Raw genomic sequence first — 14,346 nt, 5'->3', positions numbered from 1 at the left:
AGCCGCCGTGAGCGGCCGTCCAGAAGCCGGCAACTGATGTGCCTCGCCTGGGAAGAGCGCAATGATGGTGCCAACTTGGGCCAGTGAAGCAACGTCGTCCACAACTAGACTGAAGAACAAAACGACAGCAACTTGTCTGTTCCCCTTCCCTCAATTCCCCAGCACTGCTCCCATCCCCCAATTCCCCAATTAAAAAAACAAAAACAAAAACAAAAACATCCCTTCGTCCAGCATGTCTACACTGTATATGTTACCTGCCCAATATTCACTTAGTACTCATCTCAGTTAGCAGATCAACTGTCGCAGTATTTCAGTGCTTGTTTTCAAGTAACCCTGATTTTACTTAATAAGCCCCTCACCCCCAAGCACAAGAGTCGTGATGCTGGCAATTTGGATATGCCAAAGGGAAGCCACAAAGTACTTTCTTTGAGTGAAAAAGTGATACACATCATATGCTGAGGTTGCTAAGATCTATGGTAAGAACGAATCTTCTATCCTGGAAATTGTGAATAAGGAAAAAAGAAATTCATGCTAGTTTTGCTGTAGTACCTCAAACTGCAAACGTTAGGACCACAGTGCATGGTACGTGCTTAGTTAAGATAGAAAAGGCATTAAACTCATGGGTAGAAGACATGAACAGAAAACATGTTCCGCTTGACAGCGATGTGTTGCACCAGAAAGCACTGAGCCTGCCTATGAGACTTCAGCAAGGGATCCCTGAAACAAGAGACTACATTCACATAACTTCATTACAGTATATTGTTATAATCATCCTATTTATTATTAGTTATTGTTGTTAATCTCTTAGTGTGCCTTATTTATAATTAAACTTTATCATAAGTATGTATATATAGGAAAAAATATAGTATATATAGGGTTCAGTGCTATCCTTGGTTTCAGGCATCCACTGGGAGTCTTGGAATATATTCCCTGCAGATTACTGTATACATAATTATTTGGAAATTTTGTGTTTTTAAGTTCACTGTACATACAATCAATTGTTAATATTATAATAATTATTCATGTCCATTATTATTAATGATAAAATCTGATAACTGAGATAACTAAGTCAATATCAACTTCTGCTTCCTATCAGGACTTACAACAATGGAATAACTCTTACGAATGGGCATAACAGTACTTGAATTTCTGCCTAGACGTAAAGTAGCTCAATAACTCTGACATCATCAAAATTACCAATCCTCAAAAACTAAACACAAAATCAGGTTTGCTACCACAAAGTTAACTCCTTCAGCAAATACGAAGTGTGATAAAAAAATAATACAGTTAATGTTTAAATAAAAATAATTTATTACAGTAAAAGAACCATTGCCATTACTCCTTCTTGCTTCGAACACACTTATCCCATTGTTCTTGCCACTTTTTGAAGCAGTTCTGGAAGTCCTCTTTCATAAGTGTCTTTACTTCATCCTCCATCATGACAACGCTCCATGTCACACATCGCTTCTGGTACAGCAATTTTTGTGAAATAAAAACATTACGGTGTGTCCTCATCCACCTTATTCCCTGGATCTGGCACCGTGTGACATTTGGCTCTTCTGCAAAGTCAAAATGACCATGAATGCAAAACATTTCGACTCAATTCAGGACATCAAGGCAGCCACGACAGCACAACTAAAGACACTCACAAAAGAGGACTTCCAGAACTGCTTCAGAAAGTGGCAAAAACAATGGGATGTGTTCGAAGCAAGGGGGAGTATTTTGAGGGGGATTAACGGCAATGTATTCTTTAGTATAATAATTTATTTAATTTAAACATTCATTGTATTCCGTGATCACACCTCGTATTTATTGAGGACGTATTCAAGCAAGGTATTAAACACAAAGTTAAATCTGACAGGGTCCCTGAACTTAAGTGTAACTAAGAAGAATGATGAGAGGCCACACAAAGTGAAAATATGCCTTAGAACCTGGTATCAACCACTCTCGCAGTTACTCAGACTCTACCTCAGAAACTTGTGATTCCTCCTTCTTCCAACACCAAACATAGTGGGTACCAACAGCCAAGTTAAGGCCCCTTCTTCTTCCTTGCCTACATAAGTGAAATCAGACTAGGTCTTTTAGTTGTTACATGGCTGACAAGTAAAATCCCCTTAAAGCTCATGTCTTATCACTTAATTCCCTTTCTCAAAAATCTTAATTATCTCATTTAAGCAATGAATATTTATTGGGTGTCTACTATGTGTCAGACAGTAATGATACAGAAGTAAGAGAAGGACATTATTCTTTACTTCCTTTACAGAGTCTAAAGTCCCCTGAATGAATTCGAATTCTTCAGTCTAGCATTTGGGGGTCTCTATGGTCTGGTGTGACTCCAAATTCTCAGTTGCTTCTTCCATCACTTGCTCCAGGCTTCTAGTGTATGCTCCGGTGCTCTTGGCCATTTCCAGCCACTGAGTTTTCTTCATATGGACCCTCCTCTCCTGGAAACCACCTCCTCCATATCCTCATATATTCAAATTGCTTTCCCACATCAATGCTCAGCTGAAATGCTGCTCCTATTGACCACTCTATAAATGGTTATTCTTTGAATGAACGAATGAATGAGTGCGTGAGTGATTTAACTGCTGTAGGCCTTGCTGCATAATATTTTTTCCCTCCTAGGTAACTCTCAAATAAATGAAAACAGGGTTGGCCGACTGGCGCGTTGGTTAGGAGTTGGCTTGGGACCCAGCTCTGAGCAGCAGGGCCCTGGTTCGGATCCCACATGAGGGCCAGTGACACTGCGCCCTCTACAGCTAAGATGGTGAACAACAGCCTTGACCTGGAGCTGGGCTGCTGTGGGTCGCCGGCGACGGCGGAGGCTGCAGTGGGTCTGGCCAGCAGCTGGCGTGAGCTTTTGTGAGCTGCCGTGAGTCACCATGAGCGGCTATTCAATGGCAGTGAGCAACTGCCTCGCTCCAGAAGAGTGCAATGATAACACCAACATGGGCCAGTGAAGCGACGTCCTCCACAACCAGACTGAAGAACAAAAGGACAGTAACTTGTCTGTTCCCCTCCCCCAACTCCCCAAAAAAATCTTTAAAAAAAACGAAAATAAATTCCCTCATGAGCTCCAGAATGCCCAAATTTGGGCAGTAGGAGAAGTTGCCTATCATGGCAATTGGCTCCAGTGAAAAACAAACCTTCTGAGAAAGCTAAGGGGCATTAATGAATCTGGAGAGTTTGGTCTCTGGAGTATAGTTCAAACTGCTCATTTTACAGTTGAGGAAACTGAGGACCAATGAGGTTAAGTGAACAGCAACGTAGCAGAGCTGAGGCCCATCCAGTCTTAGTACTATATGACCAAGATACAATCTGCATTACAACTAAACTTTAACTGAAAGAAAAACTGTCTTTACTGCTTAAGGTTTTTCTTCTACTAGGGTAGAGACTGAGCTGATTTAAAAAAAAAAAAATTTTTTTAAAGAAGCTTGCCTTTTTTAAAAAATGAAAGAAAGCTCATGTTTGAGTTTGAATTAAAACAAAAAAAAAACCATGAAAGCCTGACGTGAAGCTAAATCCCTAAAGAGAGCTTAGTACAGGAATTTGAACATTATGGGTCAGGGTGTTAATCATCACAATTGAAAATAACTCTCTAAGTAACTTATTTCTGGCTCCTATGATGTCAATAATACTGAAAGACCTTCAAATGTGAATACAGAAATTTGTACAATATCTAAATCATGGCACCAAACATACAACCAATTTACACTGAAAAAGAATTACTCAAATGCTGAGATTCCTTTCCAGGTCACCTACTAACATGAGTTTTAACTTTTTTTAATTGAGCTATATTGACATATAACATCATATTAGTTTCTGGTGTATGACATAATGATTTGATTATTTGTACATGTTGAAAAATGCTCACCACAATAAGTCTAGATAACACCCATCACCACACATAGTTACAAAATTTTTCTTGTAATGAGGACTTTTAAGATCCACTCTCTTAGCAACTTTCAGATATGCAATACAGTATTATTAACTACAGTTGCCATGCTGTACATTATATCCCCATGACTTATTTATTTTGTAACTGGAAATTTGTACCTTTTGATCCCCTTCACCCATTTTGCTGCCCTTTACCCCCACCAACCTGTTCTTTGTATCCATAAGCTTGTTTTTTTGTTTTAAAGATTCCACATACAAGTGAGATCATACAGTATGTCTTTCTCTGACTTATTTCACTTAGCATAACATCCTCAAAGTCTAACCACGTTGTCGCAAATGACAAGGTTTTATTCTGTCTGAATTATACATATACACACACACACACTTCGCAACTTCTTTATCTATTCAGCCATCTATGGGCGTTTAGGTTGTTTCTATATCTTGGCTATCGTAAATAATGCTGCAGTGAACATGGGGTACAGATATCTTTTCGAGTTAGTGTTTTTGTTTCCTTTGGCTAAATACCCAAAAGTGGAATTGCTGGATCATATGGTAGTTCCAATTTATTTTAGGAACTGCCATACTCTCTTCCATAATTGCTGTACCAGTTTACATCCCCACCAACAGTGCACAAGGGTTCCCTTTCTCCATACCCCTTTTGTTTATTGGTTTATTGATGACAGCTATTCTGACAAGTGTGAGATTGACATCTCTTTGTGATTTTGATTTGCATGTCCCTGATGATTAGTGATGTTGAACATCTTTTCCTGTACCTGTTGACCATCTGTATGTCTTTGGAAAAATGTCTATTCAGATCCTTTGCCCATTATTAAATCAAATTGTTTGTTTTATTGCTACTGAGTTGCACAAGTTCCTTATATATTTTTGGATATTGACCCTTTATCAGATACATGATTTCTAAATATTTTCTCCCACTCAGTAGGTTGCCTTTTCATTTTGTTGGTTTCCTTTGCTGTGCAGAAGCTTTTTATTTTGATGTAGTCCCACTTGTTTATTTTTGCTTTTGGAGGCAGATCCGAAAAATCATGGCCAAGGCTGATATCAAGGAGCTTAATGTTTTCTTATGCTTTTTTTTAAGAATCTTATGGTTTTAGGTCTCACATTCAAGTCTTTAATCCATTTTGAGTTGATTTTTGTGTGTGGTGTAAGATAGTGGTGCTGTTTTCCCAACACCATTTATTTAAGAGACTGTGCCTTCCCCATCGAATTTTCTTGGCTCCTTGTTCATAAATTAATTGACCATATATGTATGGATTATTTCTGGGCTCTCTGTTACATTAATCTATATGTCTGTTTTTATGGCAATACCATACTGTTTTGATTACTAGAGCTTTGTAATATAGTTTGCAATCAGGGAGCAGATGCCTTCAGCTCTGAAAGCTCCAAGGAAAGAGAGTCTAGCATCCTTCAGTCTAAACCTGAGCACTAATAAAAATGTAACTTCAATGGTAGGTTTCTGCAGCCCAATTTTCTGTCTTTTCTTTGAGAAGGTATGATGGTTAATTTTATGTGTCAATTTGGCTGTGCCACAGTACCCAGATATTTGGTCAAATACTATTCTGGATGTTTCTTTGAAGGAATTTGGGGGATGAGATCAACATTTAAATCAGTGGATGGGCCTAATCCAATTACTTGAAGGGTCTAAAAGAACAGATTGACCTCCCCCAAGCAAGGACTTCTGCATCAAACTGAAACTGCAACTTTTCCCTTGGTCTCCAGCCTGCTGGGCTACGCTGCAGATTTTGCCCTTGCACCTTCACAATCACGTGACCCAATTCCTTAAAATCAATATCTCACCCTACTGGTTTTTCTCTGGAGAACCCTGAGTAATACAGAGGGTCATAACAGTGGCTACTTATGAGAATTGTAATCCGGGGCCTGTGCTCTTCATCAGAACCCATGCTAGTTGCTTTGCCTACAGCACAATACCCCCAACAGGCTGACTGATGAGCCCCGACTCCTGAATCATATAGTTCTAATAGGCACCAGCTGGAGATGCATTAAATTTGGGTTCTCAGAAAGTGAGATGAATCCCATCTGCCTTCCCCAGTGACTGTATCAATCTCAGTGGATGCCCCAACCCAAAGAGCAACTTGTAAAGTAACAGGAATCCAATTTGACAACGGTTCCAAGCGTTTCTTCATTTTTTAGAATCAGTGAAGCTTTTAAAGTCTCCCCTGATGAATGTGAAAGAAGTCTCTATAGAGCTACCTCCAGGTGGTTGGCTTCAGAGAGCCTTGGAAACAAGTTGCTTACTTCCTCTACCTCCATCAGAGTATCACTTCGCTCATCTCAAACCTGGTCTAGATGGCTTCATGCCAATTCCTACCATGATTAGTCAATTAGCAAGCGTTAACTGAGTGAGATTAACAGCACTGAATCCCACTTTGGAGAGAATGCACACAAATAAAACTCTGATTTCATCTTCCCAGTGTTTCCTCCCTAGTTTACTAGGGAGACATTGTTCCCTTCTTCTTCTTCAATAATGACATAAAAAAAAATATATATATATATATATATATATATATATATATATATATATATATATATATATATATTATATGAATGCTACCAGGCAGCAGCATCTATAGAAGAGATTGGGGAAGGGAGGGGAGAAATGGATTAAAACATGTGGAATAAAAATTATTGATTGGTTTATGTAAAACCCAAGGGTCGGCAGGACCTGTTGACTATAAACAACAGCTTAAGATGCACACAGCAGAGCCCCACCTCTCTGGGATAGATAAGATATATTCTTAGTGCTATGCATAAAGGAACTGGAACTGTATTTTTTGAACCTGAGAGACTGAGAATGCACATGGACAAGACATTTTCTTAAGTCAAATTTATTAATATTATAATCTTTTTAGATTGTGAGTTACAAACTCACATGCTGATGTGGGCAAAGCAGGGGATGAAAGTCAGGGGAATGGGTTGGGTCTGATAAAATATGGACTAGTGGGAACTATGTGAATGAAAGGATGCACACCCTGTCTTCAAAGGGGGGCTGCTCTACACAAAAGCGACTGCCCAAGGCCAATGTGGACCCACTATTGCCAGATCTTCTGATTTCAGAGAAGGCAGAAATTTGGATTTTTAAAATGTGTCAATCTTCCAAACTTTAAATGTTGGCAACAGATTTTAAACCTTACAAATTTAAAACCCTTTAAAACTACAGATAAGCACATCTGTAGGCCAGGTATAGTCTGTGAGTGTACTTATGCGTTTGTGTGTCCGTGCGCTTCTTGTGGGAGTGCCCCAGGTCTCATGCACCCTCATCAGCTGACCCACTACAACACAAAGGGGGCTGTTAATTAAATTACACAAATAAATGAACTTGTTCTCAATATTCTGTTATTTTAAGTGATACCATTGAAAATGAGTTTGTCTTAGATTAAGGCTTAACCTATCTATTTTTTTTTCCATATTAAAGAATGTTAAATCTTTAGATCATCCCTTCAGCAAACAAGGACAGACTGCCTAATCACTATGCAGGGCCCTGTACCAAATAATTAACTTCTAGAGCTCCTCAGGAAGAATGGTAAGAGTTGACTGGTCTGCAAAGGAAAGTATCAAAATCATCTGAAAAATCAATTTTCTGCTGCTTTGCAGGCTCTCTCTGTTGTCATCCTAGTATAACCTTCAGGGTGTATTCTGCAGAATGCTCTAAAATAGAATGCTTTAAAGCCAACCTCTCTCCAGCACTGGGCACTTTTTTTTTTTTTAAATATGCATTAATAAGCCTTAGTAAGAAAAAACAAATATTGATTATAAGTCAGTAAAAATTAAATTCTAGGCCAAGAACAAAGAGGGAAAATTAGTGATTGGTTAAAATTACTTATAAAAATATTGTCCTAGTACTAACTTTTCTTTAATACATTTGGGAAAGAAGCAAGCTCAGTAGGCCACGGGCACTTAAAACGAGAGGAACAAGTAGCCAGAGTGCCACAGGGCCAGTGCGAGTTCCAAAAAAATGTTTACAGGGCCCAGAGGTTTAAGAATGAACAAGGTCCAGATTTAAGACTGGAGATCCTTTATCTCAAGTCCAATTGCTTCTATTTTTTGTAATGGCTGCGTCAATACATATGCATGTGGCCAGAGTGAGAGTTTGCTTTGTAAAACTATAAAACCTTACAGTTTGAAAGGAGTCCATTTTTCATAAACATCAGTGATTACCATTTCTGTCACCTTCAAAATTCTGGTCACATTTACTTAATATTTTTATTTAAATTGATTCATTTTTTTAAAATTCCGGTATATTTATTTTCAAACGGAAGCTATGTTATTGCCCTAAAAGAAAAAAAAAACAGTATCCCTTGACATAGAGGATCATATTCGATCACATAATTATCAAATAAAAAAGTTATGACCTAAAAACATCTTCCTACAATGACCCTGTGAGGTAGGTACTGTCATTATTCTCATCTCACTGATAAGGAAACTCAGGTGCAAAGGAAGTGACTTCCCAAGGTCAAATTGTGAGTGAAAGAGGTATGGTTCAAAACCAAATCTCCCTGGCACTTAAATATATATATATATATATATATATATATTGGTCATGTCCTTAAATTCCTTCCCAAGACTGAGAGTTTTCCCTCTGTACTTAACTCCAACATGAGCTCCCTAAGATTCAAAACGTAGACATTTTTGGAGGGGTTGGAATACAGGAAAGAGAGAACTGAAAATGTGTTTGGTAAAATACCACTACAGTTAGAAAATACAGATGAAAGTGTCTTATGAGGGGCTTGCACAAAGGCAGCTAAGTAAGTGTTCTTATCCTGGTTCACCCCAATAACTTACTACTAACTCTTCCCACTTTTGAATCTTCATTAAAAAGGTCAGAGAGTACTGTCATTTTAGAAAGTGTTATTGCTCAGCCAAGGGCTAGAAAAGCATCAGCGCAGAGTTCCCTCCAAAAATTCCTACACACATTGTCCCTAGAAAGTGAGCTCAATTCACAGACAAGAAGACTTAGTTAAGGGAAGGGGTAGTCATCACTCACCACTTTCTGCAACAAACAGGTGTTATCAGATAGCTCTTTAATTTGGCGCCAGAGGGAACCTGTCATTTGCTCATCTGTATATCTTCTGATTACCCAACTTTATAGTCAGGACTGCCCCGGTTTTACAAGATTCATTCTAAACAGCAATTCTCAGCTTTGTTAACTACTAGTGAGGGGAGAAGACTGCATCACAGCTCCAGAGCCCCCATTCAACATTCCATGCAGAAATGTAACCTCTGAAGGAGGAACAGCCTCTCATACTTACCAGCCTACCCAGCACGTATGCATCCTTCTAATATAGCCAAGGTATCCTGGATGCAAAACTAAACAAAACGAGACATTCTTGGAAAGTAGAAACTACAGTGTACATTTTACTGTTCAAGAAAAGGTAGACTGCTGGTTTTTGCCAAATATCCGGATGGCCATCTCAGACCTCCACCCTTATCTCAGCACATCCAAAACAGAAATCACTGTCTTTACCCCAAAACATTCTAATGCATGTATGCATGGATGGATGGAAGGCCATTTTCAAATGTGAGCAAATATTGTTCTACAGCATGGCTGCACTTTATCACCTCACTTTTATAATATGATACAATTTCCTTAACGAATTCCCCATTGTTAGAAAGTTAAGGTCTTGACAATATTCTCTATTTTAAATGGCGCTACAATGACTTTCTTTACGTGTTTATCTTTATGAACATGACCTTCAAAGGTTAGACTTCTGCCTAGACATATTTTCTTGTGATACTCCTACAAATGACCAGATCAAATAAGATGCATACTTCTGAAGTTCATACAGTCTTTTGTGATGCCATCCACCTGGTATATTTCTCTGCTTTGAGGAACCACCACGTCTCTGCTGTGTCACATTTGGCCCTAATTACTAATTAAGTTCAGTATTTGCACCCCACCCCCCACCCAATAAGTTTTAAACTTCTTAAGAGTGGACATCCCTTTACTCATCCCCATATTCAAATAAATTAAGATTCCAACAAATAGTAATTATACCCAATTGACAAGTGCTGGGGTATAAATGGATGAGATGTAATCCCTACCCAGGACAGCAAGGGAGACAGACTCACCAACAAGTTCTACACTATGAATAGGAGTAAGAAACTTACTGTGGGAACAAAGATAAGGGAGCAATGAATTCTTCCAGAGGCAAAGGGAAATAAGTAGAGAAAAAAAGAGGTAATAGGAAGGTACAGAGACGCAAATGGTTGAGTTACTTCTTGAAACATTGACAGAAATTCACCAGGTGCGCAAGTCATGGGAAGGAGACATGGGTTAGACTCATTAGTAAACACCAGTCAATTTTAGCTTTTTGTTTGATCTAGAGCAGTAGGTTCACTTTGGAATTCACGAAGATCTCCAGTCTTCTAAACCATGGTTTTTAACCTCTGCGCCACTGACATTTTGAGCCAGGCAATTATTTGTTTGGGGGAGGGGGCTAACTTGCATTATAGGGTGTGAACAACATCCCAGTTTCTACTCATGAGATGTCCAGTAGAAACTGTTCCCACCTTCCAACTGGGACAACTGAAAATGTTGCCAGACATTGCCAAGTGTCCCTTGGGAGAGGGAAGGATCACCCCTGGTTAAGCATAATTCTAACTCTAAGGACTTCCATCTTACCATACTATCGTTTTCTCTCTGCCCTGAAAATGATTTTTTTTCTTCAGTTCAAAACCCAATCGGACCCTAAATTTCTTTTTAGGTAAGAGAGAAGCTTGTGAAAAACAAAAACAAAACATTAAATTACTGATGCCAACTATATAAAAGGATACCTCCTTTGAGTAAACCTAACAAAAAATAAAATGTTCATTATGCTACGTGAGTATATAAAGACCATGGCTGATATGTGTTCAGAACATGACAGTTACAAAGTATTTTCACATTTGATTTCACTGAACGTTCATGACACCTTGTGAAGGATTCATTATCGCTCCCATCCTAGAGATGAAGACAGGGCAGCTCAGAAACATTACATATCCAGGATGATCTGAGTGTTATGTGCTGTAGGTACGATTCATATCCAGATTATCTCATTCCAAATTGTATATAATTTCCATTTAATTTAGTAAACAACTAGTATGAGATTCTTTAGGCCAGAGATAGAGTAAGTCAGAGAGAAGGATCATGTTAACATCACATAGATGGAGGAATAAAATACCTTAAGAGCGCCCCGCTACCTACCTTGCCTGGCCCACCAAGAAAATATAATAAGTAAAAACTTGCTTGTGGAAGCAAAGCGTCGTTTAACCACTAAAAAAACAACACTGTATCCATCCTTTGCATAGCCTCAAGTGCATTATTGTGCAAAGAGGAGTAATTATGGTAACACACTAATTATGGTAACATTTACACACACATAATTTTTAAAGTACGGTAACACTTCTACTCATTCGAAATAGCCCTAGAAAATTGGTATAATACAGATTGTTATCCACTGATAGAAAACTACACATAAAAATACACATTAAGTAACTTGATTAAGATCACAGCTAATTAAAGGCCAAGTCAAACATAAAATTAAGTGTTCTTTCCACTAGATAAGTGTTCCTTCCACTACAATTTCCAGCGTCACATGATCCTACAACTCTTCCGGATATAAATATGACCAGCCCAATAAATAAAAATATCCTCAGCCCTACAGATACTAATTCTGTTTCAATATTACCCGAAGCCACCTTTCCCTCGGTAGCTCTAAATATGGTATCTACACTGAAGTAAGAAATGGAAATTTTTGCTGCTCTTATCAAAGACAAAAAGCACTCCCTTAAATTAGGCAAATTACCAGAATCAGTGAGACTATCTTATTCATGACTTAGTTGACACATGACAAAATATTTGCAATTTTCTGCACTTAGTCAACTCTATACTCAAACAATACGTGATACATCTGAACCTGAATTCCAGCATGACAATAAAGTGAGTAGGGAGGGTCCAGACATTTTTTGGATATAGAATACTGAGTCACACTTCTTTAAAAAGTACTTGTCTATGTAATGATAGAGGGCTTATTGAAGATAGGAGTACTATATACACTTTCAAATAAACCAACACAAGTATTTTGAATATAAATGGAAAGCTATTCAATTCCTGGTTTAAACAACAACAAAAAATTTTAAAGTCTTACTCCATCATGGAAGGCGGGATAGTGCAGCAGTCTTGAATTGCAGTGAGGGGAGAGGTCAGGTGAGCCGTATAGGATGCTTCCACAACTTGCTTGTTCCGGTTGACCACATCCAAGTAACGGTTGAACTTCTCTCGGATTTTTTTGGCTAGCTGTGGGACAACAGTGAGCATAATAAATTGAAAGCCCAATACAATAACCCACTATACTTTTCCTAATAAGCTAATTAGTTGGTGTCACATACTGTTATGTATTAAACTTCAGGTAAAACAAACAACACTCATCCAAATCTTATTCCACTGTACATTGAGATTAAAAATGACAAAATGCCCAGAAGTCACAGAAACAATAAAATATTTTCTGTCTTATAATAGATGATGATGCATTAAGAACTTCTTGTGTGTTCAAATTCAAACAGAACAGTACAGACACACACAAAATGCCTTGCTAAACAAAATATCTACTGATGTGATCGTTGGTATGACAGTGGTCATTAGGAATTATAGAGCAACAATAGGATTAGAAGAAAAAACCCCACTTCTCATTGTTCTGGATTCACATAGGTTTTCAGGGGAAAATACATAAAGAAGGGAATTCAGTGTGTCCTGTTACACAATGTCAGGGGGCATCCTTCACAGTCTGCCATGTGAAGGGCAAATCCCAGGAGTGTGCAGTGTAGATGTCCATATAAAATTATATACAACTAGAAATATGCTCATGTTTGGTCTGTTACACCTTTAAGATGGACAAATGTCTTTCTTAACTGCTGTGAACGGAACACTTCATCATAATTTACTTTCATGTGGGAATAACAAAAGCAAATTGATAAGCACACTGCTTTTCCCTCCATTGTTCCCATCAAATATCACAGCTTAATTACAGATCTCCAAGGAAAAGAGTTGTTTTTCTTTCCCTTAAATAGACTGTTACCCAAATGAAATGACTGATAGAATTATAGCTAATTGGCTTTGTGGAGCTATTCATTATCAGCACACTAGAGGAGAACTAATCATCTCCTTTGGGTCATGCATCTCCTGCAATTTAATAGCTTACAGGCTAAGATCATGGAGCCAAATAAAAATATCTTCATTTGTTATTTTCAAGCCAATTTTAAATTTTGATTTTATTCCAGTGGCATTTGGGACCTTTCCAGAGTTTCAGTTAAGTAACTGAGGCTCTCAGCCTTGTTAAATATTGCACAAACTATAAAGTTTAGAAAAATCTCTGGACATCACAAAAGAATATGAGTGTAATGCTGAATTTGATAATGGGTTGTCCAAATTCATTTCAGCATTTTCAAAGAAGGAATGTGCATCTCAAAAATTAAGTCCACTTTCAATTCTACTGCTTGAGCTAGAGCTCTTACTGAAACAACAAAAAAAAAAGATGTTTTTCTTGTTGGGGTGTTTACAATGAAATGTACAGACACAGTTTAATTTGGACCGCTAGCGATTTTGCCCTGCCTAAGGGGACATTTGACAAAGTTGGGAAACAACTTTGGTTGTTACAACTTGGTGGAGAGTGCTACTGGCATCTAGTGGGTGGAGGCCAGGATGCTTCTAACATCCTACCATGCACAGGACAGCTCCCATAACCAAGAATTCTAGACACAGACAATAGTTTAGTGGTTACCAGAGGGTACGAGGGGAGGTGAGATGGTTAGATGAGGGTAAAGGGATCAAATATATGGTGGTAGAAAGAGAACTGGTTCTGGGTGGTGAACACACAATGTGATATATAGATGATGTATTACAAAACTGTACACCTGAAATCTATGTAACTTTGCTAACAACTGTCACCCCGATAAACTTTAATTAAAAAAAAAAAAAGCATTATACAGCCCAAATGTCAATAGTGGCCCATTTAAGAAAAGCTAGTGTAGAGAAAAATCAAAGATAATTATGCCAGGGCCGGCCGAGAGTCATGTTGGTTAAGAGTTGGCTTGGGATGCCAGCTCTGAGCAGCAGGGACCTGGTTCGGATCCCACATGAGGGCCATTTGACGCTGTGCCCTCTATAGCTAAGATGGTGAACAACAGCTTGACCTGGGCTGCTGTGAGTCGTTGGCGACAGTGTAGGCTGCAATGGGGCTGGCCGGCAGCTGGTGTGTGCTTTCATGAGCTGCTGTGAGCCTCCATGAGCAGCCGTCCAATGGCCTGCGACCGATCTGCCTCACCCTGGAAGAACGCAATGATAATACCACCATGGGCCAGTGAAGCGACGTCCTTCACAACTAGACTGAAGAACAAAAGGATAGCAACTACTCTGTTCCCTTCCCCCATTCCCCA

The 14,346-nt window shown here is 38.7% G+C and overlaps 1 protein-coding gene across 1 annotated transcript in view; it reads right to left on the bottom strand.

Annotated features, from left to right (window-relative positions):
* CACHD1 (cache domain containing 1) overlaps positions 1 to 14,346 on the bottom strand; it is a 211,010-nt gene that overhangs the window by 84,256 nt on the left and 112,408 nt on the right. Inside the window, exon 3 of the mRNA XM_019646777.1 lies at positions 12,063 to 12,211. Coding sequence (XP_019502322.1) covers positions 12,063 to 12,211 — 149 coding nt within the window. The remainder of the gene's footprint in view (positions 1 to 12,062; positions 12,212 to 14,346) is intronic.

This window comes from Hipposideros armiger, unplaced genomic scaffold, assembly GCF_001890085.2.
Source record: "Hipposideros armiger isolate ML-2016 unplaced genomic scaffold, ASM189008v1 scaffold_106, whole genome shotgun sequence".
Taxonomy (NCBI): Eukaryota; Metazoa; Chordata; class Mammalia; order Chiroptera; family Hipposideridae; genus Hipposideros; species Hipposideros armiger.
Note: the sequence above shows the minus strand (reverse complement) of the source record. Positions and strands in the feature narration are given on the sequence as shown.